We start from the raw sequence: 27,159 nt of genomic DNA on the forward strand, positions 1-27,159 counted from the left end.
TCCAACCAGCATGCTCTCCTGAAATTCTGTCCCACTAGCCAGTACTCTTGCCTGGAAAATCCCATGGACGGAGGAGTCTGGTAGGCTGCAGTCCGTGGGGTCACTAAGAGTCAGACACGACTGAGCGACTTCACGTTCACTTTTCACTTTCATGCATTGGAGAAGGAAATGGCAGCCCACTCCAGTGTTCTTACCTGGAGAATCCCAGGGATGGCGGAGCCTGGTGGGCTGCCATCTATGGGGTCGCACAGAGTCAGATATGACTGAAGCGATTTAGCAGCAGCAGCAGCAGCAGCAGCAAAGGCCTTATATTTTATTTTCATATTTCTAGCACCAAGCAAAGTACTGGCACCCATTAGTAAGTGCTCATGAAATGCTTGAGAATTAATTAACCAATTGATTTCCTAGAAGATTCAAAAACAAAGGATGTATAGGTTCTGTATGCTGAAAATTATAAGATGCTGTTGAAAAAAAATGAAGAAGTATATACTTCTTTGTATATATTTATGGATTGGCTGGCAACACCGACTCAATGGACATGAGTTTGAGCAAGCTCTGGGAGTTGGTGATGGACAGGGAAGCCTGCAGTCCATGGGGTCGCAAAGAATCGGACATGACTGAGCAACTGAACTGAACTGAACTGATGCTGAAGCTGAAACTCCAATACTTTGGCCACCTGATGTGCGAAGAGCTGACTCACTGGAAAAGACCCTGATGCTGGGAAAGATTGAGGGCAAGAGGAGAAGGGGGCAACAGAGAATGAGATGGTTGGATGGCATCACTGACTTAATGGACATGAGCTTGAGCAAACTCAGGGAAAGAGTGATGGACAGAGAAGCCTGGCATGCTGCAGTTGATGGGGTCGCAAAGAGTGGGACATGAGTTAGTGACTGAATGAACAATAAAACTTTTAGAAAAGAAATATAGGAGAAAATTTTTGCAACCTAAAGTTAGACAAAAAGCTCTTAGATTTGACACCAAGAGTATAATTCATACAAGGTAAGAGAGCTAAGGACTTCCCTGGTGGCCCAGTGGTTAAGATTCAACACTCCCAATGAAGGAGGGCACAGGTTTGATCCCTGGTCAGGGAACTAAGATCTTGCATGTCACACACTTCAGACAAAAAAATAAAATACAATAAATAAATCCTTTAAAATGTTTTTTTAAAAAAAAGGAAAGAGAGCTAAATTCACCTCACCAAAATTAAAAGCCTTTGCTCTGTTACCTCCTGCAAAGAGGCTGCAAAGACAAATTACAGACTGGAAGAACATATCTGCAAATCACTAGTTCCTCAAAGGACTTGTAGTTAGAATATATAAAGAATTCTCAAAACCCAACATTTAAAAAAAAAAAAAAAAGAATTCAACTAGAAAATGGGCAAAACACATGAAGAGATATTTCACTAAGGAGGACACACAGCCAGTGAAGAAGCACATGAAGAGACATTTCACTAAGGAGGACACCCAGACAGTGAGGAAGCACATGAAAAGACGTGCAGCGTCATTAGCCATTGTGCATGTGTGTCAGTCTCTCGGTTGTGTCCAACCCTTTGCGACCCCATGGACTGTAGCCCACCAGGCTCCTCTGTCCATGGAATTCTCCAGGCAAGAATATTGGAGTGGGCTGCCATGCCCTTCTCCAGGGGATCTTCCCAACCCAGGGATCAAACCCAGGTCTCCCGCATTGCAGGCAGAATCTTTATCATTTGAGCTACCCAGGAAGCCATTAGGGAAATGAAAATTAATACCACGATGATATGTCACTACATACCTATCACAGTTTCTAACGGTATTATCGCTATTTTTTTATTTTAGCCATCTTGACAGGTATACTTTTTAAATCTTACTGCAGTCTAACTTTAATCTTTATAGTACAGTAAACATAACTGTGTTAACTGAAAAAACATTTATTCGGATTACAAAAAGATGAATACAGACAAAAGCTAAGACCCAAAGCAGAAGGTGTTAGGTGCTAGTGAGTTTCAGTTTTTTATAGCCTTGATGAGAATTTTCTATCACAAAAATGAAAACTTGTTTCATTTTGTACTCCCTTTCTCAGAACATTTTTTTCCTATTCCAAAGTATATACTATTTTATATGTTCATGTATTTGAACTGGAAGACTCATTCATTCAGTTAAAATCTGTTGAGCCCTGGCTCAATGCCAGCAGAGAACAGAATTTAACCCAACACCTTATTCACCAGGGTTCTAGCTGGGACTCCCACATAATAATCTCAAAACTAAAATTTAGCCCGTTTCACACAAACTACATTCTTTTACAAATAACATGCTTGAAAGGCAGAAGAAATGTACCAAGTAACCTTCCTTTATTTCCTGATAACAATTATAATAAATAACCTAAAAGACATACTACAAGGGATGTTACTTGTCACTTTATAGCTTGAAGTAGGTTTAAATGCCACGCTCTGGCAGTTTTGAATGATGACTTTTAAGAAAGCTTTTATTACTTCAGAATAAATAACTGTGGGTGAGCTTTGCCTTTTACATGAATTATAATAATTTGTGATGTTACAAGTTTCTCTACATGAGCAGCGTCCAGAATTAAGTACAGTTACCTTTCTGCATCTCATAATACATTAGGAAAAGTGAGTGGAAAAAGACTCACCTTTTACAACAAGAAATAATTGCCAACCTGTGTTAAACTACAGCACAAGAACACGAAAGATCAGCAAAATCCAGAATATGAAAATGTCTACAGGTCAAAAGAAGCAGTTTCTTCAACAAATAAATTGCACAAGGGGGAAAAAGGGCAGAATAAGAGGTTTTAAGCAATACATTAACCAAATGCCATGTGTATTCCTTATCTGCATCAGAATTAGGATAACCAAATATACAAAATTTTTTTCAACATCATCAGGGAGACTTGAACACTGAATATTTGATGGTATAAAGGAGTTAATGTTAGTTATTTAAGGTGTGATAATGTGGTATGTTTCTAAGAAGGGTCAGTTGTTAGAAATGCATACTGAAATATTTACAGATGAAATTACACTATGCCTAAAATTCATTTCAGATCATTCACCGAGTGGTAGCAGAAGGAAATGGGTGAGGGTGGGGCTTGGTCTTGAATTAATAATGTGTTAATTGTTGAACCCTTAAGCATATAAGGGTTCATTATATTTTTCTACTTTGTATATGTTTAAATTTTATAATGAAAAGTTAAAACCAGTAAAAGAAGAGAAGCAAGAGAGGAAGAGAAAAAGGGATGGAACTCATCTCAAGAGGAGTGCTCTACGAAGAGACACATATGGCGCCTGAAAGTGAAAATAAGTCAGAAATGTGGATCTAAAAGAGCTACCCATGAGTTCAGCTGGTACTAACACCACTAACACAATGACATCCTAATACTTGTCTACCTTTGGAAAATAAGTTTTTTTCATTATTATAAAAATAAGATATTATGTTACTAGAGAGAGAAGATACAATCGCAAATTCAGATAACACCATGAAAATGAAGTCCCCCTCCATTTGTACTCCTAGTTTCTTGTCTACCTATCTAGGACTTTTATCTATTTTTAATATTATATATATATATATATATATGGATATAGCATATATATGTGCACATATATATAATATTATATACATAAATAGCATATATATGTGTCTATATATTGGAGAAGGCAATGGCACCCCACTCCAGGACTCTTGCCTGGAAAATCCCATGGATGAGGACCCTGGTAGGCTGCAGTCCATGGGGTCACTAAGAGTCGGACACAACTGAGCGATTTCACTTTCACTTTTCACTTTCATGCATTGGAGAAGGAAATGGCAACCCACTCCAGTGTTCTTGCCTGGAGAATCCCAGGGACGGGGGAGCCTGGTGGGCTGCCATCTATGGGGTCACACAGAGTCGGACACGACTGAAGTGACTTAGCAGCAGCAGCAGCAGCAGCAGCAGTGTCTATATATGGATGTGCTCACTTGTGTCCAACTCTTTGCAACCCCATGGACTGTAGAGCTCCAGGCTGCTGTGTCTATAGAATTCTCCAGGCAAGAATACTGGAGTGGGTTGCCATTTCCTTCTCCAAGGGATCTTCCCAACCCAGAATTGAATCTGAGTCTCTTACATCTCCTGCACTGGCAGGCAGGTTTTTTACTACCAGAGCCACCCGGGAAGCCACCTGTATATATATATATATATAGATATAGATATAGATATAGATATATACATGAATATATAATTTTTAATGCAAATGGAAGCACACTGTAAATACTGCTTCATACCTTGGTTTATTCATTGTACAATCTTTTAGAAATCTTCATGTATGAGCACAAAAAATTCAATGTTATTTGTTTTAAAACGAATTGTTTACTTCAGTACAGTTTTAAACATACAGGAAAACTGTTCAAAGATAACAGAGAATTCCCATATATCCTATATGGGATATGTGGAAACTATATACCCAGTTTCCCCGATTATTATACCATATCACATATGCAGGGAGGAAAGGAAGAAGGGAAAACAAATTGATTTCTGGCAATTGGGAAAGGGTCATGTCTTGTCTTGTCGCTTCCCTTCAAAAGTCCCCAGCATCACAGGACACCAGGTAGAGGTCTTGCTTATGGATATTCTTTAATATTATTCGTGGGTTCCAGCTTAGTCAGTTTCCAATCAGAAATCAACATTAAAAAATGCTTTCCTAGAGCAAGCCCAAAATGTTACCATCAGCCTAAGTGTATCTTGGACATCCAAGTGTCAAGCTCAGAGCCAACGCATCCAAAATAGCAGCACCTCCCTCCTAACTCTCCCTGCAGGGGCCTGAGTGGCTGGGTCCTCACAGGGCCTGGGACTTTCCCAGACCCACTTTGGTTCTGCTCTGCTCTGCTCAGCGTACCTCCTGCCACAGAGCTAATGGATTTATTGTCACTCAAGTGTCAATGAATGGTGAAGTGAAGTGCAATGTGTTAGTCGCTCAGCTGTGTCCGACTCTTTGTGATGGCACGCACTGTAGCCTGAGGCTCCTCTGTCCATGGAATTCTCCAGGCAAGAATACTGGAGTGGTAGCCATTCCCTTCTCCAGGGGATCTTCTCAACTAGGGAACGAACCTGCACTGCAGGCAGATTCTTTACCATCTGAGCCACCAGTGAAGCCCTAATAAATGGTAACTGACCTTATATCCAATAATGTACATTTTGAAGGAATAAAAACTCTTATCCAAAAGGCATCAATCTCTAGAAGTTGAACTCAGCGATCATGATTCAGGAGAGCTGGGGAGACACACACATACACACACACACACACACAAAACAGGTCTCAGCACACCCTTCCTGTCACGTCACACACACTGTCTCACTTAAACCAAGAAAGCCCTGAGCAGAGGAACAAACCCAGTTTCTTGGAGGGGCTAGAATGTCAGACTCCATGAAAGACTGTAAACTGCTTATTTACATATCACATAAAATGAGCTCCATGTAGCTGGAGCCAAAGGGCCTTAGTAATGTAGAAAACTCAAACTGTTCATTCTGGACATTAAAATATACAGAGAACAAAAATGCCTGACTCCACAAAAGACACTGTCTGAAATGTGTTTCCTGTCACAGCCACCTGCCTTTTCATAAGGGTTCTGGGTTCTGTCTCATTAAACAGAAGAGTTGATTCAGTTGGGTCCATCTAATTATTCTTATTAAAATATGTAACCATAATATTTTAATTGTAAATTAAAGCTGCATGCATGAATGAATCTGAATTCATTTTAATTTTACAATGGCCCAGTGCCAAGGCCTTTTTATGGGGAAGATCCATCAGCACGGATACTGCTCTCGTGGGAATTCAAACCAATATGCAAATGGAACATGTTTAACTAACAAGGGAGCCTCTCCCTCCCTGCTCTCCTCTCTCTAGATTTATTGCAGTAATAAAGCTATTTTAACGAGAGAGTGCAATTGACTCCCCACTACCCCCCCATCTTTAAAAGAAAAATTTACCAAACTTCTAGGCTGGCACTACCAGTTAGGTGGAACCAAGATGTCAGCCCGGGGCCATCTGCATCTTAAACTTTCTTTTTTTTGCCACACTGCATGGCTTGTGGGATCTTAGTTCCCCAACCAGGGATTGAACCCAGGCCCTAGCAGTGAAAGCATGGAATTCAAACCACTGGACTGCCAGGGAGTTTCCCGGTGTGCATCTTGAACAAGAATGGTAACTAGGTCTCAATTCATGTGCCAACCTCATGATTAATTAGCAACGTCTCCTGTGGGCACTGAGTGCCAAGTGCTTATACACACACTGCCCCCTGGGTCCGGATTCTAGAATAATTAGGGATACTGCATTCAGCCCTTACACACCCAGTTGTGGGGGAATTGAATTCTTTTCCACTAAACAGCCACCAGCCACTAGAATATTTAAAGTCTCCACCAAAACCTCCTCCACTGCTAACTGGCACTGACTCCAGGGTGCTGCTGGGTAGGTGCTGAGATAAAAATACCTTGATAATTGAGGCTTGAGGAAAGCCTCTTCTTGACTTATAAGCCTGAGGCCTGAAAAATAAGGAGGAGTCAGCCAGCCAAAGAGGTGTGAAATCAGTGGGAAAAACATCTGTGAAAGCGTAGGAACCCAGGGCTGCTGCTGCTGCTAAGTCGCTTCAGTCGTGTCCAACTCTGTGCGACCCCATAGACGGCAGCCCACCAGGCTCTGCTGTCCCTGGGATTCTCCAGGCAAGAACAAAGTCCCTGAAATAAGGAGTGAGATGGGCGCTGGGTGGAGGAAGCGTGGGAGACGAGCCTGGGGAAAGAACCAGGGTAAGATCATCTGGGGCCTTAGAAACCACATTGAGGAATTTGTACTTTGTTCTAAGAGCAATGTGTTAGAAGCCAGGAAGTCACTCTGACCACATGCAGAAAATGAACTGATATGTGATGAACATGAATATGCTATGGCACATTGAGAATCTCGCTTTGCTGTGCTGGTTTCTTGCTAACAGAGGCCAAAGTAAATTTCTAGGCATTATACCTCTTTCTCCTTATGGGTATTTTCCTTTTCAGTTGCAGGACTTTCCAGTTTAAAATTCTTTAATGTTATGCAGCTGCATTAACACTCTGTGTGTGCTATGTGCTCAGTCATGTCCAACTCTTTGTAACCCCATGGACTGTAGCTCACCAGGCTTCTCCATCCATGGGATTCTCCAGGCAAGAATACTGAAGTGGGTTGCATTTCCTTCTCCAGGGAATCTTCCCGATTCAGGGATTGAACCCACATCTCCTGCATTACAAGTGGTCTCTTTACTGACTGAGCCACCAGAGAAACATTAATGTTATAATAACATTAAGGTTATAATGTTATATAACCTTAATGTCATAATATTTCATAATTATTTATAATAAAGGACTTTCACAAGGTCAATAAAATGCTTTCTTTATGTAGTCGGTTAAAATTTGTGTCTAGTTTTTATGAACTGAAATGAACTAAAAATTAACATCAAGCGATTAAACCAGCCAAGTCAAAAAGAAAAAGAAACGCTTCTTCTAACTGGAAAAAAAGTCTCTGTTGCTTTCATGGGTAGCTTTTCCCCCAAGAGAACAATTTTTAAAATGTGCCTTTGGAATAATGCTGGCTGTCAGCACAGCCCTGCTCCCTTGGCATAGCCTGCCCAGAGCTCAGGCCAATACAGGTGTGTAATGAAGCATTCAGCTTACCTGAAGGGAGGTCTGGCCTCTGCCTCTGAATACTGGGAGGTGATCTCTAGGCCCCCAGAATGTCCTGACTGACAAGAGTATCTTTGTTTGCCTGGGCTTTGACCACAGGACAGTCTAACAATGTGACTATGTTGGAGGCTTAAGGTCACACTGTATGAGCTATGACCTCTGGAGGAACTGGAGACTAAAGACCTGATCCCAGGAGGAGTGGACACTAAAGATTGGCCATGCAGGCAGGATGTGTTGTTGTTGTTCAGTCGCTAAGTTGTGTCTGACTCTGGGACCCCATGGGCTGTAGCACGCCAGCCCTTCCTGTCCTCCACTATCTCTCAGAGTTTGTGCAAGTTCATGTCCATTAAGTCAGTGATACTATCCAACCATCTCAGCCTCTGCCGCCCTCTTCTTCTCCTGCCTTCAATCTTTCCCAGCATCAGGGTCTTTTCCAATGAGTTGGCTCTTCGAATCAGGTGGCCAAAGTATTGGAGCTTCAGCATCAGTCCTTCCAAGGAATATTCAGGGTTGATCTCCTTTAGGATTGAGATCAATATCTGAATATCCTGGTTTGATCTCCTTGCAGTCCAAGGGACTCTCGAGAGTCTTCTCCAGCAGGCAGGATGAGCCTCAGAGAAATCTCTGGACACCACAGGCTCCGGGGAGCTTCTCTTAGGCATTACCATACAGCGGAGAGCCACCATCACACCAGTAGCTCTGCATTTGGACCCTGCCCCAGGCTGACCCTCCGCACCTCTCCCTTCAGCTGATCCTAACTGGCATCCTTGCTCTGTAATAAACTATAACCACAAATGTAACTGCTCTCAGTGAATTCTGTGAGTTTTTCTTGTGGAGTAATCAAAACTGAAGCTGGTCTGGGGAACCCCTGAACTTGAAATCACTACTGGAAGTGATGGCAGTGTGAGGACTTGCAGTTTGGCCAGCTTTACAGAGAAGGTGTTTCCTGAGGCAAGCAGCTTGGTCCCAGTACTGTTTAATACGAGGACAAGGAAAAAACATCCCTGGTCATGGTATTGTGTGGAGCTCACTCTGTGGGGATGTTAGGGAGACTGACTGGAAAGGGATACAAGGTACCTTCTGGGGTTCTGGAAGCATCCATACCTTGATCTGAGTGGTGGTTACACAGCTGTACACATAAGTGAAAGCCTACTGAGCTGCATACATAAGATAAGGGCATTTTATGCATTTACTGCAATTTACACATGTTATACCAATTTTTAAAAGCTAAAAAACAAAAACACTTTGAAAATGGGGTAGGGGGCAGCCTGGACTACAAGTGTGGAAGTGGGCTGGACTACTGAAGAGACCCTAAACTCAAACACGGGGCTGAAAGAAAGAAGGAGAGATCTAGCAAAGAAGTTTTCTGGAAGGATTCTCTGAAATGGATTGTTTAGGGTTTTACATTTGGGCAAAGCAAACTATAAGGACCATGCAGCCATGTTTGACTGTGTCTGCGACCATGTGTGTATACACGGAACTGTTGTGTGTACACATGTGATTGAACCTGGAAAGGGCCAATGAAACTACTGAGTTTCATTCAGCTCACCTAGTAATGACATGTGTACTACAATCAGCAGGGCAGACAAACAGGTTCTTCCGAAGGAGACCGCTCAACCGAGGGCTGGTGTGCTGGTCATCCTACCCATCTCTCAGCCAGAGAGCAACTCAGGAAGCTGGGGTCGGAAGCCTGGGAGGCCAGGCTGGGATGGGGAAGGGACAGCCTTCCCCAGATTATGTGAAACCAATCCCAGAGATCTAAGAGGCAACAAGCAGGACAAAACTGAAACTAGTGGCAGACAGTCACCCCGGGTTGTTACCAAAGGTGGGGGAATTCAGAATTAAGTAACAGAGCAGAAAACCCGAGACAGCAGGCCAAAGGGAGACTGTTCAAAGCAAGCAGGGAGCAGAGCCTGGGAGAATTCTGAGTCATGGACAATGATACTTTCTGAAGCAGTGGATGGGAGTGAGCAGAAAGAAAGTGCACCCACTGGAACCAAAGAATAAGGGCCAAGATGGCTGCAGTGATGCTGGGGAGAGGGGGTGTGGGTGCAGGAAGACAAATGCTTTGTTCTTTCATTAGCTCCCTTCTATGATGCCCTATGGTATCTTGACTTTCCTCTACAGATTTATGGTTAGAGAACGAAGATCCAACCTGCAGTGAGTCAAAGCACATGAAGTCTTTATTTTCTGATTTCTTAAGACATACCTCTTTCTGCTGTTCTGGAAACATCTTCAACACAGAACACGATCAATCTGAAAAATAAGATACAACACTTGGTGATTTGGAACCTCCATACAGAAGTAGATAGGCCCCTCAGGGCCTCCCGCCCAAACTCTCACTGAGAACCAGCCCTCTGGGTCGCTGAAAAGTGTACCTGTGCTCCTCCCAGACCCCAGCCCCTGCAGACTACACCAGAATGAAGATCGGTCCACCTTCATTCGGTCCACCCAAACGATTGGGCGTTTGGGACATGGCAAGACCAAGGCAGCTGGATGATGACAGGCCTTCGAACTGAAGATCAGGCAGAGTCAGGCCAGAGTCGAAATCTTGGGAAAATCAGAAGGCGCTGGAGATGTCAGGGAGCAGAGGGGCCATGAGGCACAGCAGGGCATGCTGGTTAGCACTGAGATGGAGAGGATGAAAAGATACCCAGAGATCCACCACTGAGAGCGGCCCTGATGGTTTCACTATCAACCCAGTATCACTATCACCAGCCCATTCCTTTGACATCTAAACTACTCCAGAATTCAGATAAGAGATGGTGTGGCCTCAAGAAGGACAAAGGTTGGAACCTTGACTCTGACCCACAGTCGATGCAGGCAGCCTATCGGCTGATTCCAAACCCTGCATGTCCCTAGGATTGTCTATTGTTCCTCAAACCCTCATTTATTACAACAGCTCATTGGAGTGAACACCTACTCCCTGCCCCTTCCTGCACCCCCAAAAAATATTAAATCCCCTGACTACAGACATGCACCTGATCATGGAAAGGTGGCTATGACTGCAAGGTCAGAATCTGCCTTTATTTGGACAAAGTACATCTGACCTCATTTTTCCAGGTGATTATCATCCACAAGTATTTCCTGAATCTCTAACAACGTCCCTGGAACCCTAGGGAATACAAGGAAGCAAGAACACCAGCTCTGGCCTCCAGTCCCAAGTGGTGCTGGGGAGGAGAGAACCCAAAGCAGGCAGAGGAAAGAGGTCCTGCAGGAGGTGAGCAAACCTAAATAGGGAGGTGCGCGAATGTCACCTGGGAAAGTGTTACTGAGAAAGTACTTAAGCTGAGGCCTAAACAGTGGCATGATTTAGCCCAGAAGGCAACAGGAAAAAGGCATTTTAGGCAGAGGGACTGGGATGAGCAAAGGGGCAGAGGGTGGAAGGAGGAGCAGCTCAAAGAGTCCTGGTTATTGAAGGAATCTCTGTATCACTGGAGAAGTAGGCCATGGGTTGCATCCATCTGGGGATTTGGCTGAAACAATGATTGGGTGGGTTCTTGACCCCTTCCAGATCCTCCTGCCAAGTCCCACTCCTCTTCCACGATGCTGCCCAGAAATCACTTATCAGCTCTTGCCCCAGCTCTTGGCCCCCATTACTCAGTGAGTTACGCGATTCCCTGCTGGCATTAACCTCACTTGCATCACAACCTTTGTATATTCCCTGTATCCCCAACTGGCTGAATTTCTCCAACAAAGCATTCTGTGTTTCCTTGTGTAAACTTCACAACCATCCTGTGAAAGAGATTTAAATGTCCTTACTTTACAGGGCTTCCCTGGTGGCTCAGACAGTAAAGAATCTGCCTGCAATGAAGGAGACCTGGGTTGGGAACATTCCCCTGGAGAGGGAAATCACAATCCACTTCAAAATTCTTGCCTGGAGAATTCCATGGACAGAGGAGTCTGGTGGGCTACAGTCCATGGGGTCACACAGAGTTGCACTTGGATGAGTGACTAAGCACACACTTCACAGGTTAAGAAAACAGAAGGAGGGATTAAGTTGCCCCAGGTCACAAAGGAAGGGAGAGACGGCAAGTCCACTTCCCAACCCTTGTCTTCTCATTGCCCAAGACTGCCTTCATAACTGTGTGATGTAGACAAATGGTTTGGGTCTTAATTTAATTCTCTCCAAAGGGCTTGAGTTTTCCAACCTCTCCCAGCCAAGGCAGAGGGACTCTGCAATTCCCATGGGGCACTGGCTACCCTGAGATGCTAAAGACCAAGTCAAACTGTAAAAATAGGAAGGCAATGGCAACCCACTCCAGTACTCTTGCCTGGAAAATCCCATGGACAGAGGAGCCTTGTAGGCTGCAGTCCATGGGGTCGCTAAAAGTCGGACATGACTGAGCAACTTCATTTTCACTTTTCACTTTCATGCATTGGAGAAGGAAATGGCAACCCACTCCAGTGTTCTTGCCTGGAGAATCCCAGGGACGGTGGAGCCTGGTGGGCTGCCGTCTATGGGGTCACACAGAGTCGGACACAACTGAAGCGACTTTGTAGTAGTAGTAGTAGTAAGAAGTTTAAACCTGCTCCAAAACATCACAGAGAACACATGGTCAAGCTTTAATATTTTAAACCTGGATAGTGGGATAGGGGTGGGGTTAGGGGGCAAAGAGCTTTATTTTCCACTGATACACTTCCATATTGTTTGAATTTTTCCATAATTTTACACTTTATGAAGTAATAGTCATTTAAAAATAAACACCATAATTCTTTTTTTAATGCATGTATTTTTATTTGAAAGAATCCTAGATAAATCCTTTTTATGAATTAAACAAACTTGTAATACTAAATCAAAAGATTAATTTCTGGTTTTAGGTTAACATCTTTTGTTATTTTCTTGTACAAGAGTACATCTTTAATTGCTATTTTACTTATAGAATTTTGATTTAAATTTCTAAAAACTAACTTGCTGAGCAGTTGTAGAATGATTCTAAATTTGTAGCTAATGCAAACATTTAAAAATTCTATAATTTTATCAGAAGTGTTAAAAAAAAAGAGATGACAGGCCCAACATGGAGTTACTTGTGCTCAAACCAAGACTTAATTCCTAACTAGTCTGCAGTACAAGGCTGCCCAGGTGGTGCTAGTGGTAAAAAACCCACCTGCCAATGCAGGAGACACAGAAGACTCAGGTTTGATCCCTGGGTCGGGAAGATCCCCTGAAGGAGTAAATGGCAACTCACTCCAGTATTCTTGCCTGGAGAATCCCATGGACAAAGGAGCCTGGTGGGGTACAGTCCATGGCGTTGAAAAGAGTCTGACACGACTGAAGAGACTCAGCATGCACTGCCATTACAACCTTTCCCAAGACTGCAATCCTAATCAGTGTGGAATTTTCTAGTCAGCCCAATGAGGTCACTCTTTTGATCCCCCAAAGGAAGATGAGGTAATCCCTTTCTGTCCCCCCAGGGAGGTTACCTAAACTAGAAATAATCCTTTTGTTTGTTTATGGCTTCTTTGTCTTGCTTTGAAAACCTCTCCCTCTCTGCAGGCCTCTGGAGCTTCTCTCTGCTTACTAGATGGAATGCTGACAGATTCATGAATCGTTCAACATGCAAATTAGATCTGTAAAATCTATCAATACTTGGTTGCATTTTTGTTATTCTACAGAAGAAATGATGACTCAAACTATAGAAGTTTTTACTTCATGTTAAATAAATAGCAGATTCAAATGTAGGAAGAGATGCTACCTTCATAACACAATTCACATCAATAAAGTGGGGGGATAAAAGGACATTATATACTTTTAAAAAGAAAATAAAACAATGTATTCAATGACTTTTATTATTCCCCCTTTGGGGTGGGGCAGCTCAGTTAATTTCACTTTCTGTGTTTGTTTCATTTCCTCCTACAACGTTCAACAAGCTTTCTATTCAAATTTTTTTTTAAAAATCACTAACTTCTTATTTTCATCTATTTAAGGATATACCATCAGTGGGATTATTTAAAATTCAAGGTTTAATTTAGTGCCAGTTTTTCCCAGAGCAACTCTCATTGAAACCTATGTCCTTTGCAGGTCTGTGGTGGGGACTGCAGGGTGGAGGGCACAGTTCTCCCTTCCTCTGGGGGAAGTTCTTGGCCAAGGTCTTGCTGTAGGGGGCGGCTCTACAGGTACCCTGTTTTCTATCACCTGGGGGGCCCTCCTCAGACACAGAAAACAGCATCAGGGATGGGCATCGGACTCCGGAGAAGCCCATCCCTAGGTTAGCCAGGTGCCAGAGGCGTGGCCTGGAGTGGAAAGCAGAGAGGGCTGGCACCAGCTTCCTCTCAGCATCTGGAGTAGGAAACACCAAGACTTGGCAGCTCTCTGGGTCCTGAAGCTAGGAAATGATGGTGAGAAAATGGAGAGATAACAGTGCTTTAACTGGAGTTCTGCAGACCAGAGCTTATACTTAAACAGAAGTCATGATGTAGATAAAAGATCTCTTGAGATATTAAAGACACTGGTCACCAGAAAAGCTGGGTTGCAGAAGCCAACTTCAGCTGCTGATGTGCGCACGGCTGCCTGCGCCGGCACCATAACTCAGAGGTCTTACTTCCCCAGGGGCTTAAGTGCCCAGGGTCTCCGGTTCCCACGCACAGCATCCTTACTATAAACAACCTCTTGCTCGAGCTTGAGGGAGATACCAATTCATGCAACCAAAAGAGCTCAACAAAAAAGAAAAAAGAGCTGCACCAAAACATGAGAATGGACAGAAGTGGGGCGTCCATGCACTTTTGAGGAGGGCCAGCAAGGTGTGCAGAACCATCCGTAAACCAGACGCACATTGCTCTTGCTCAGTCTGATCTTAGAGCTTTATAAAGGCAAAACTCAAATGGAAAAATAAGATGAAATATGAAATTCAGTTAAAGACAAAAATTATCATTTTTTTTGTCTGGAAAGACAAAATTACCATTAAATTTTCCCAGCATTTATCACGCAAATACTCACAAATATATTAAAGACGGTTGCTGTCGTTCAGTCGCTAAGTCATGTCCAACTCTTTGAAACCCCATGAACTGCACCACGCTAGGCTTCCCTGTCCTTCACCATCTCCCAGAGCTTACTCAAACTCATGCCCATTGAATTGGTGATGCCATCCAACCATCTCATCCTCTGTCACCCTCTTCTCCTTCTGCCCTCAATCTTTCCCAGCATCAGAGTCTTTTCTAATGAGTCTAAAGAGAATGAGCAGTCTAAAAAAATTACTGGTTCGTAATACATAAAATAATGAAATACTAAATTGCTAATCTCTAAGACATAATCTCTACAATGGGTTCCATTTATGGTCATAAGTATGACGCTAGGCTAAATTTATGGTCTGAAATCCAGAAACAAGAAAAAATATATATACATAAAACATTTTAGCCTCACAACTATTTTGCAGACCTTTAGGGTAAGTGCTACCTTCGACTTACGGATGTTCCAAACACAAGCATGTGCATGACCTCTCCTTCCCTTCATACACATGCTAAGGAGAGTCACTGGGGGATAGCAAAATACAATCAGGATAAACAGAGTTCAAGGGGGAAAGTCGTAAAAAGCAGATGAAGGAGAGAGGAGGTGACCACTAGAGCAGACAAGTAGGTAAGACTGGACTTCTTAACTTGTGCTGTGACATCCTCTCTCCTCAAAACAACCCTAACTTTCGAGATCAAATCTGAAAATATTTTTCACACTTCCCGAACAGTCTCCTTCCTCTTTAATGCTACTAAGTTTCTCCTAATTAGTGATTCATCTGGGCTATTCATTTTCCCCTTGTAGAAAAAGCTGATAAATCTCAGAAGTTGGGGGAGGGATATTAGTAATTTAAATATTTAATGTGAGTTAGTCCAATTGGATTGCATTTCTAGTAACCAAGAGCAATCAATCTTCACCTACTCACTCCCATCCCCCACAGCACAAAACCACGCGCTCTTGGTTATATGGAGTTCTTTCCAGGCTGACGTATCCCTCAGCGCCCTGCCACAAGACCACGAAAGACCTAAGCACACAGCCTCCTGAAGAACCACAGAAAATGCCCTGCTCTTTTCTCCTGTCAACAATTGGAGAGGCATTTTTTCAACTCTCCACTCACTCTACCCCTTCACTTGATATGAGGACTTCCCATCAAAATACTACCTGATGGGGAGCATCAAAAGAAAAAATATCTGGTAGTCCAGTGGCTAAGACTCTGCACTCCCCAACGCAGAGGACCTGGGATCCTTTGTGCTGCAACTAAGACCTAGCACAGGCAAATAAATAAATAAATACATTTTTTTTAAGAAGAATAAAATGCCTAGGATTAGATGCATCAAAAGTGCAAAACATAGTCTGAAAACTCAACACACTATTCAAAGAAATTAAAGATCTAAATAAATGGAAAAACATCCCATGTTCATGGATTGGAAAACTTTGTATTGTTAATATGTCAACTCTCCCCCAAACTATTTGACAAATTCAATACAATCTATATCAGAATCCCAGATGAATTCTTGGTTAAAAACTGACAAAGCAATTCTAAAATTCCTATCTAGTTGCAAGGAACCCAGAACAGCCAAAACAACCCTGAAAAAGAAGAAAAAAGTAGGAGGACTCTTATTTCCTGATTTCAAAACTTGTTACAAAGTAATAGTACTCAAGACAGTGTGGGACTGGCACAAGGATAAACAAATAGATCTACGGAATAGAGCTGAGAGTCCAGAAATAAACCCATACCTCTATGATCAACTGATTACATCAAGGGTGCCAAAATCATTCAATGGGGAAAAAACAGCCTTTTTCATAAATACTCCTGGAACAAGAGGCTAGCCAAGAATTAAGTTGGACCCCTGCTGCTGCTGCTAAGTCGCTTCAGTCGTGTCCGACTCTGTGTGACCCCATAGACGGCAGCCCACCAGGTTCCCCCGTCCCTGGGATTCTCCAGGCAAGAACACTGGAGTGGGTTGCCATTTCCTTCTTCAATGCATGAAAGTGAAAAGTGAAAGTGAAGTCGCTCAGTCGTGTCCAACTCTTAGCGACCCCATGGACTGCGGCCCACCAGGCTCCTCCATCCATGAGTTTTTCCAGGCAAGAGTACTGGAGTGGGGTGCCATTGCCTTCTCCGAGTTGGACCCCTACATTATACTATATATAAAAGCTAACTCAAAATGGACCAGAGACCTAAATGTCAAGAGCAAAAACTATGAACTCTTGGGACAAAAAACAGGTAAATATTCATGGCCTCAGACTTAGCAAAGGATTCTTAGATATAATACCAAAAGTATGAGCAACAAAAGAAAAAAACAGACTTCATGAAAATTAAAGTTTTGTGCTTCAAAGGATACCATCAAGAAAGTGAAAGTCAAAGCACAGAATGAAAAAATATCTGCACATCATTTATCTGATAAGGAACTTGTATTCAGAATATATAAAGAACTCTTACAACTCAGTAATAAAAAGACTTAAGGATCTAAAGTAAAACAGGCATTGTATAAATGAAATTTTCTAAGAGAATAGAATTTATATGTTCTCACCAAAAAATAAAAGGTAAATAAGTGAGATGATGGGTGTGTTAATTAACTCAATGGGGAAGTCCTTTCACAATGTATACATATATCACCGTATTGTACATTTTAAAAATTTGTCAACCTCAATAAAACTGTAAAAAAAAACTAAAAAGACTTACTTCAAAAATGGGCAAAGGATCCTGAATAGATATTCCTCCAAGGAAGAGATACAAATGGACAACAAATACATGAAAAGATGCTATATGTCATTAATCACTGGGGAAAGGAAATCAAAACCACAGTGAGATACCACTTCATTTCCATTAGGCTGGCTAGAATAAAAAAGTCAGATAATAACAAATGTTGGCAAGAATGTGGAGAAATTGGAACTGTCATATATTGCTGGTGGAAATATAAAGTGGTACAGCTCCTTAGGAAAACACTCGTATTTTCTCACACAATTAAACAGAGTTACCATTTGACCCAGCAATTGCATTTTAGGTATATACTTAAGAAAATGACACAAATGTCCACAGAGAAACTGGTATATAAATATCAGCATTATTCATAATAGCGAAGAAGGGTAAACAACCCAAATGTCCAGTAACGGGCAAACGGGTAAACAAAGTGTGGTGTATCTATACAATGGAATACTATCTGACAATAAAAAAGAATGAAATACTGACACAAGCTACAACAGAGATAAACCTTGGAAACATCATGGTAAGTGAAAAGAAGCCAGGCACAAAAGTCCACATATTATGCAACTTCCTTTCACATGAAAATCCAGAATAGAGAACTTAATAAAGACAGAAAAGAGATTTGGGGTTGCTTAAGGCTTGGGGCGGGGGACAGTGGGTGAAAGAAGGGAGATTGGAGTTACAGAGGGTGATAGCTAAAGGACAATGAAATGAGGTAATGAAAATATTCTAAAATTGACTGTGGTGATGGCTGCACCTATCTATGAAGACACTAAAACCACTGAATTGTATATTTTAATTAGGAACTTGTACAGTATGCAGATATCACAGTAAAGCCATTAAAAAAAAGCAGAGTACTATCTAAAACCCTTCATTCATACCCCTAGTGTCAATCATCCTGCGAACCACATCTGCCAAGAAAAAGACCCTCCAGGCATCATCTCTCCCAGCCCTTGTGGTTTCCTCATCCCTACCTGGTTCTGACCCCCTCCCACCTTTGTCATCTCTTCCTCTAACCCTGTCTTCCACCATGCCCCAGGAACCCTCAGTCTCAAGCCAGCAAATGTCTCACACTTGCATTATCTCAGCAGCTTTAGCTTAGCTTAGTCCTGGATTCTCCACTCTCTTCCCTGTAACCCTCCCAGGTTGAGGCTGCTCATTTCCTCAGCACTCCCATTTCTCAAGATGAGGAGAAATGAAACTTCCCTGGTCATTGTCATCTCCAGACAATAACTGCCAAGAAGCACCCAGAACCTAGGCATGGGATCCAACTCCCTTCTCCTCACCTCCCAGCATCATTTCCTTCTCCCTAGACTCCTGAGCTCCTCATCTCTACATTTTTAGAGGCCTCCTCTGTGTGTTCCCTGCCACTGTTTCCTGATGCCTCCAAGGAGGACCTCATTCAAAGTATGACCTAATGGGCCCTGGTCTCACCTTATTAGCCTGTTCCTCTTCATTCCTGTAACCTAATCCTTTGTTTATCAATAATTTGTCAATCATGTGGCCACATCCCAACCAGGAACTGTTCTTTGAAATAGAACACCAAAAGTCTCTCTGATCACCACAGCCAACCCTTCCTTTTCTCACTTTCTCATTGTCATACAATTTGCTCTTCCACTTGAATGGAAAGCCACCAGAAGTTTTGATCCTACCCTCTTATTCCTGCTCTGGACTTCACTTTCTTACCATTCAAGTTTTCTCCCCTCCGGCATCCTTATTTTCCTGTTCCATTGACACACAGCCCCTTTTATCTGCCAGTCCCCCAAACACGGATCAGCATAGCCTCTGTCTCCTCCACTTCTCTCTTGTCCTGTTCACTATAGAAGAAAAATCCAGTCATTTCTGTGACAGGCTTCATCTCCAGGTTCTGAGTTCCAGCCTAGGTGGGATCCTCCAGGGTTCAGGAGTCCCTCCACTCATCCAGCAGCTTCAGATCATTATATCTCATCCAGCAGCCTCCTCCTCCTCCTGGTCTACTACTCTGTCATCTGATAACTGTACCTCCCACTTCATCAAACAGTAAGACCATCAGGTTTATACTCTTCATCTTGGTCTTCCACTACCTTGAAATCTACCCATAAATTCACCCACTTCCCTTAGTCTCAAAAAAAAAAAACAAAACATAAAACTCTTCCCTGTCTTCATGATCTTATCTTCCCTACCTTGTTCAATAAGTCAGTCCCTCAATTATCCCATGTCCTTAATAACTCCAGCTTCTTTCTTTTCACTAGTCCCTTCTCCTTCCCCAATAAGCAAGCTCAGGTTCCTCTCACCCCAGTGTAGAGGGGAAGGCCTGGCTAGTCCATCAATCTAGGAAAGACCCGGTACTGCAGTAGTCATCAGAGATGGGACAATGACCACGTCCTGGGTTCACTTACATCAGAGTGGGAGAAGAAGGAGAGTTATCCAATAAATGGACAGCTCATCCATAAAAAAGAATGAAAGTTTGCCATTTGCAAAACATGGATGGATTCAGAGGATATTATGTTAGTGAAATAAGCTAGACAGAGAAAGACAAATACTGTATGATATCACTTATACACAGAATCTAAAAAATACAAAACCAGTGAATATAACAGACTTCCCAGGTGGCGCTAGCGGCAAAGAACCTGCCTGCCAACGCAGAAGACATAAGACATGGGTTCAACCCGTGGGTCAGGAAGATCCCCTGGAGAAGGAAATGGCAAGTCACTCCAGTATTCTTGCCTAGTGAATCCCACGGACAGAGGAGCCTGGCGGGCTACGGTCCACAGAGTCGCAGAGTCAGAGTCAACTGAAGTGACTTAGCACAGCATGGTGAAAATAACAAAAAAGAAACAGAATCAAAGATATAGAGAACAAATTAATGGTTACCACTAGAGAGAGGAAAGGGAGAAGGTCAGGACAGGAGTAGAGGATTCAGAGGTACAAACTATTAGGTACAAAATAAATAAGCCACAAGGACATATTGTACAACATAGGCAATATAATCAATGTTTTATCATAACTATAAATGGAGCATAACTTTTAAAAATTGTGAATCTACATTGTATACTTTTAACATATAATATTGTACATCAACTGTACTTCAATTTTTAAACACTCCAGGAGCAGCAATCGTCTTGTGCCGAAGTCCCAAGGCAGAACAAGCCTGGCTTACCTGGAGCCAAGGAAGCCATGGGGATGGAGTTGGTGGAAGACAGAAACGGGCTCAGAAAGGAAGGCAGGCGCCCTGTGGACCTTAGTGAAGAATCTGGATACCCTGCGGGCATTTCTAGCAGGTGAGAGACATAATCTGACTTACAGACTATCAGGGGCCAGAGCAGAAGCAGGGAGGTCTGTTGGGAGGCTACTGACGTGGTACAGCCCACAGGTGGAGGTGGCCCAGGCACAGAGCAGCAGCAGAAGGGGGTATGAGAGGAAGTGGTTGTTGGTGTGCTTCCTCCGTTGTGCATATCCAACTGGACAAGAGAGCAAGCATTGACCCACGGCTGCTAGGAGAAAAGGACCACGGCATCTATCTATTCAAGAAAGGTTCAAGACTTCTTGGTGGTCTGCGCTCCCAATGCAGGGTGCACATATTCAATCGCTAATCAAGGAATTAAGATCCCACATGCTGCAGAGTATAGCCAAAATAAATAAATGCATTTTAAAAAATAAATAAAGGTTTTTTTTTTTTTTTTAAAGAGAAGGGTTCTGTAAGACATGCTGCAGGGGCAGAAGATAGAAACTCATGGTAGCTCAGGCCCAGCAGGTGATGAGTGAGGTCCTGGTGGGGAAGAGGGTGTTCTTCTCCCCACCTCCACACTGACACCAGAGGCTGGTCTTAACTTGCAGATGGCGAATGGCCTGTGCTTGGTGGGGCATCTGAGCAATTTTCGTGGTGAGGCACTATGCTTGATTTCCCAGCAGAAGCCACAGACTCACACTCACCTTCCGCTTTAATCAGCGCAATTCCCAAAGGGTTACCACGGCCTCATCTCTGCTGCCCCACACTCGTTCTCTGTCTCAGCTACCACCCCCATCTCACACCCAAAGGAGGCCACAGTCAGAGCCTCCTTGTGCACACCCCCATCCAGACATCTTTCAGGCACCTCAAACTGACCGCGTCCCATCCAGGCTGGCTGTCGCATGCCACCTCTTCCTGCCCACCCCCAGAATACAGCCGGTTCTCCCTCCTCCTATGCCATCCAGCTTAGTTAATGGTGTCAGTATCCACACACTGACTCAAGCAAGAATCCCAGAGACCATCTTTGATTGCTTCCTTTCCCTTACTTTACAAATCCAGCTGGTCAACAAGCCCTGACCATCCTCTCTCTCTAAATGCCACCTAAGCCCATTCCCTGCTCGCAGCCTCCAATGTCTCCAGCCTGATTCAGGCTCTCGACACTTCTCTCCTGGACTCGAGCTGGAACAATGGTAGATTCCCGGGCCGGTCACCCTTAGCAAGTGCTTATAAATGATTTTTGAACAAATGAAAGAGAATGCATAAATAAAGAAAATGACTGAGTGAACAGATGAGTGAGGAAATCAAATAAAAGAATCAATTAATGCTGTGTAGAAACAAACAAAACTTAAAAAGATATAATCTAGTGGAAGAAATGCAACCAAGCAGGTACAAGGTATCAGGTGACATAGTGCTATAGCGGGGGAGGGATGGAAAATATAGAGATTGTCTTCCAGGTGTCAAGGATGAAACCGGGCACTTCGTACATGCTTCACACATGACTCACCCAGAAACCATGTGACATACTGTGCTACAGATGGGGAAATCAACATTCAAAGTTACTGAAAGATAATCACCCAAGGCCATCCAACACACAGGGGCAGGGCTCAGACTAAAACCTAGGTCTGTGTCCCTAAATCCCATGTTGGTTAATGGGCATAGGCTTAAAGGAAGGGCCAGACTTCAAAAGATAATGATAATAATCAACACCCAGAGAGTCCTTCTGCCAACAGTTACTGTACTAAGCACTTTACATGTATCCTCATAAAAAATTCTATGAGGTAGATGTGAATATTAGCGCCATTTTAGACTTAAGAAAACTAAGTACCAAGAAGGTAGCAAGTAATTTGTCAAAGGTCATACAGCTACTAAGCAAAAGAATTGAGATTTGAGCCCAGGGGGTCTTGCTGCCATGTCCATGTTGCCCTAATGATGGAGGTGAGGTGCCAGAGGCGGGTTCCTGGTGAGAGGAATGGTCTGATTACCCAGGGAAGCAAGAAGTTACAAATCACTTTGAGGAACAGGAAGTGGCTCATTGTGGCTGGGATCAAGAGGTGGTAGAAAGTGGGACTCCAGGGAAAGGTGGGACCAGACAGGCGGCTTCCTATCACCTGGTCCAGGGCGTTGGCCTGTCTTGTCTGATCAAGTTCTTCCCTCCTCCACAAGACAGTGAACAGCTGGAGGAGCACATTCACCATTTTCTTAACCAAGGTATTTTGTTTTCTTGCATCTGAACGTGGAAAAGGCAAAGGAATAACTGATTCGTTCAAGGTTTTACCGTTAACTAGACAGTATAACCTCCCCCATATTCCATGGAGATACATATCAGTGCCATGATCCCTTGGCATTGATTCTTTTTAATTATTTAAAATAATTTTATTTATTTATTTCTGGCTGTGCTGAGTCTTCACTGCTGCATGGGCTTTTCTCTAGTTGCAGAGAGTAGGGGCTACTCTCTAGTTGAACTGTGTGGGCTTCTCACTGTGGTGGCTTTTCTTGTTGTGGAGCACAGGCTCCAGGGCATGCAGGTTTCAGTAGCGTAGTTCCCAGGCTCTAGGGCACAGTCTCAAGAGCTGTGGAGCACAGGCTTAGCTGTTCCATGGCATGTGGAATCTTCCTGGATCAGGAATCAAACCCATGTTTCCTACATTAGCAGGCAGATTCTTTACCACTGAGCCACCAGGGAAGCTGTGGCACTGATTCTAATATATATTTAGTTTGAAAAGATTACCCTATTTAAAAAAATCCCTCTCTGATTTTTTTTCCTGGTACTGTAAGTGTCCAATACATTGTCATCCTTTACCACATTGTGCTGTGCTGTGCTTAGTCACTCAGTTGTGTCCAATTATTTGTGACCCCATGGACTGTAGCCCACCAGGCTCCTCTGTCCATGGGATTCTCCAGGCAAGAATACCAGAGTGAGTTGCCATACCCTCCTCCAGGGGATCTTCTTGACCCAGGAATTGAACCGGGGTCTCCTGCATTGCAGACACATTCTTTACCAGCTGAGCTACCAGGGAAGCCCTTACACCTCACTACTATGAGGTTATACACAAATCAGTCAAATACAAATTTCTATTTGGAACACTTTAGTAGAAAAAACTAAAAGGCAGATCCCCCAAACTAACTTCTAATTTGAAAACTGTTTTGGGAAATTAAAAAAAAAAAAAGAAGACCAGGTCTGCCAAATAATCCAAACAAGTCCTAGGGTCATTTTTGAGCCTACTGGGGTCATAATCCATCAACCACAGGAAAAGGTCATCTTGGAATCTGCAAGTGCTATTATAGTTCCTTCTTTTCTGAAAATCTCAGGGGGAAAAATGATCACAGCATCAAAGCCTCCCAGCTTGAAAGAGACCAAGATGGTCCTCCCCCATGGTCAGGAGGACAGACTAAGTAAGAGAGACCAAAGAAATGCTCTCTGACCTCTGAAAGTAAATATTCTAAAGCAAAAGAACTATTTTTCATTTTTTAGTTCAAATTAAATTTAAAGTGGTATAATTCAGGAAATTTGAAAAACAGAGAAGTAAAATTACCATCCATACTTAGGATGACCATATGGCCTGGGTTAGTCAAATCAGTACTGGCTTATATGGGTCACTGTAATTATTAACAGCACACACACACATACACACACATTTTAAGAGTGCTCAAAAGCGTTGTGGTTTAAATGGTAAGTTATTTCTGGTCACCCTAGCATAATCCACTGTTCTAAAGAATCATCACAGTTTTGGTATATTTCTTTGCTGACTTTTTCTTACGTGCACTTTTTTTATCATCAAAATCAAGTGTTTTCACAAACTTACATCTTTTCTTCAATTTTCATTACAACAAAAATATCATTCTATGTTCCTAGATCGGAGAAGGCAATGGCACCCCACTCCAGTACTCTTGCATGGAAAATCCCATGGACGGAGGAGCCTGGTAGGCTGCAGTCCATGGGGTTGCTGAGGGTCGAACACGACTGAGCAACTTCACTTCCACTTTTCACTTTCATGCATTGGAGAAGGAAATGGCAACCCACTCCAATGTTCTTGCCTGGAGAATCCCAGGGATGGGGGAGCCTGGTGGGCTGCCGTCCATGGGGTCGCACAGAGTTGGACACGACTGAAGAGATTTAGCAGAAGCAGCAGCATGCTCCTAGATAGTAAGTCAAGCATTCCACTGAGTAAATGTTACCTTTCTTCTACTGTTGAACATTTAGGTGGCTGCAAGATAGCTTTAAAGGAAATGAATTTGTGGGGTACTTAGAAGACCAATGTATAAATCTCAAGAGAAATTTCAGCCTAAGTGAGGAAGAGTCAAAAAAAAATAGTAATTAGGAGGAATTTCACTAACTCCATTTTTATGAACAGGGGAGTCCCCTATTTCCCTCTAGACCAAGCAATTTCTTCATTCTTCCCTGATTAAGGGCTGCCAGATTCAATTCCAGCATGCCTGTGTGACTTTTCCATTTGTGCCCATACAACCCATGCTCCACACATGCAGAACGAACCTCTCAATACAAAATTTAGATCAAATGCCTCTTCTGCCTCAAGTCCATCCACACTGGCCACTGCAGTGAGAATAAACTCCAAATCTCTGACCATGACTTACAAGCCTCCCCTCTCCCCACCGACTTACAGACCCCGTGGTCTGATCCCAGCCTACATTCCTACTTTACCTGCTTCTACTCTCTCCTTTACTCTCTGCCCTTCTCTCCATCTCTTATATGTACCAACTTCATTCCATCCCAGGACTTCTATACCTACTAGTACCTCTTTCTAGAACATTTTTCTCTAGATCTTTTCTGATTGTGTCCTCAGCTCAAATGTCACCAGAGTCATCTTTGCTGCAACACCTTAACTAAAAGTTTCCTCCCAAAGTCATTCTCTTTTCACTACTTTATTTTCTTTACACTACTTTCTTACACTACTTTACACTACTTTCTTACACTGCTTTACACTACTTTCTTACACTACTTTACACTACTTTATTTTCCTTATGGCACTCAACACAACCTGAATCTATGTTATTTGTTTATAGGTGTATCTGTCCCTGTGATGTGGGCTCCAAGAGGGCAGAGACTCTGGCTAGTTCACTGCTACACCCCAGAGCCAGCCCATAATAGCAGATGAATAGCATATAACTAGAAAGAATGAATGACAGTAGACAGAGAGTCACCATGAGAACAGGTACCTATTCAATGTGCAAAGTACTAAAATTCTGAAAGAGATGGGAATACTAGACCACCTGACTGGCCTCTTGAGAAACCTATATGTAGGTCAGGAAGCAACAGTTAGAACTGGACATGGAACAACAGACTGGTTCCAAATAGGAAAAGGAGTACATCAAGGCTGTATATTGTCACCCTGCTTATTCAACTTCTATGCAGAGTACATCATGAGAAACGCTGGGCTGGAAGAAGCAAAAAGCTGGAATCAAGATTGCCGGGAGAAATATCAATAACCTCAGATATGCAGATGACACCACCCTTATGACAGAAAGTGAAGAGGAACTAAAAAACCTCTTGATGAAAGTGAAAGAGGAGAGTGAAAAAGTTGGCTTAAAGCTCAACATTCAGAAAACTAAGATCATGGCATCTGGTCCCATCACTTCATGGCAAATAGATGGAGAAACAGTGGAAACAGTGTCAGACTTTATTTTTTGGGCTCCAAAAATCACTGCAGATGGTGATTGCAGCTATGAAATTAAAAGACGCTTATTCCTTGGAAGGAAAGTTATGACCAACCTAGATAGCATATTCAAAAGCAGAGATATTACTTTGCCAACAAAGGTCCTCAACTCAAGGCTATGGTTTTTCCAGTGGTCATGTATGGATGTGAGAGTTGGATTGTGAAGAAAGCTGAGCGCTGAAGAATTGATGCTTTTGAACTGTGGTGTTGGAGAAGACTCTTGAGAGTCCCTTGGACTGCAAGGAGATCCAACCAGTCCATCCTAAAGGAGACCAGTGCTGGGTGTTCATTGGAAGGACTGATGCTGAGGCTGAGACTCCAATACTTTGGCCACCTCATGTGAAGAGTTGACTCATTGGAAAAGACCCTAATACTGGGAGGGATTGGGGGCAGGAGGAGAAGGGGACGACAGAGGATGAGATGGCTGGATGGCATCACCGACTCGATGGACATGAGTTTGAGTGAACTCTGGGAGTTGGTGATGGACAGAGAGGCCTGGAGTGCTGCGATTCATGGGGCGGCAAAGAGTCGGACACGACTGAGCAACTGAACTGAACTGATTAACCCCTTTGTGTTATTCTGCAAAATGATCAACCAGTACTATCATGCAGAAATAATGAAATTAATGAAATAAAATGTTCATCCTAGAACACATCAACACCAATATACAATATTACCTGGATTAAAGGAATTAAATTTTTGCTTTGTAGTACTTTCCACCAAAACATAAAAAAAGAAAATTTCAGACTCTAGCAGTCTGAAATAAATAACAGGGGTCTCTAAATGGCATTTAGGTCCAAGACCAAGTTTTTAATGGTCCACAGTAAAATGGGAAAAAGAAAACAGTGCACTGAATTTCTAGAAAGCTAAAATCTACCTATGTAAAGTACTCTGCTTTATTTTTAGATTATGTCTTTTCTACTTCTGGGGTATCAAAATAAGCCTCTCTTTTGTAAGAAAA

General features: G+C 42.8%; 1 protein-coding gene across 5 annotated transcripts in view; it reads right to left on the minus strand.

Moving 5' to 3' along the window:
• Positions 1-27,159, minus strand: part of SNX10 (sorting nexin 10) — a 67,805-nt gene that overhangs the window by 20,845 nt on the left and 19,801 nt on the right. For all 5 annotated transcript variants that reach the window (XM_019958867.2, XM_019958865.2, XM_019958866.2 and 2 more), the window contains one exon: positions 9,875-9,921. In XM_019958867.2, the coding sequence (XP_019814426.1) occupies positions 9,875-9,898 (24 nt within the window). In that variant the 5' untranslated portion in view covers positions 9,899-9,921. The remainder of the gene's footprint in view (positions 1-9,874; positions 9,922-27,159) is intronic.

The sequence above is a fragment of the Bos indicus genome, chromosome 4 (assembly GCF_029378745.1).
Source record: "Bos indicus isolate NIAB-ARS_2022 breed Sahiwal x Tharparkar chromosome 4, NIAB-ARS_B.indTharparkar_mat_pri_1.0, whole genome shotgun sequence".
In the NCBI taxonomy this organism is placed as follows: domain Eukaryota; kingdom Metazoa; phylum Chordata; class Mammalia; order Artiodactyla; family Bovidae; genus Bos; species Bos indicus.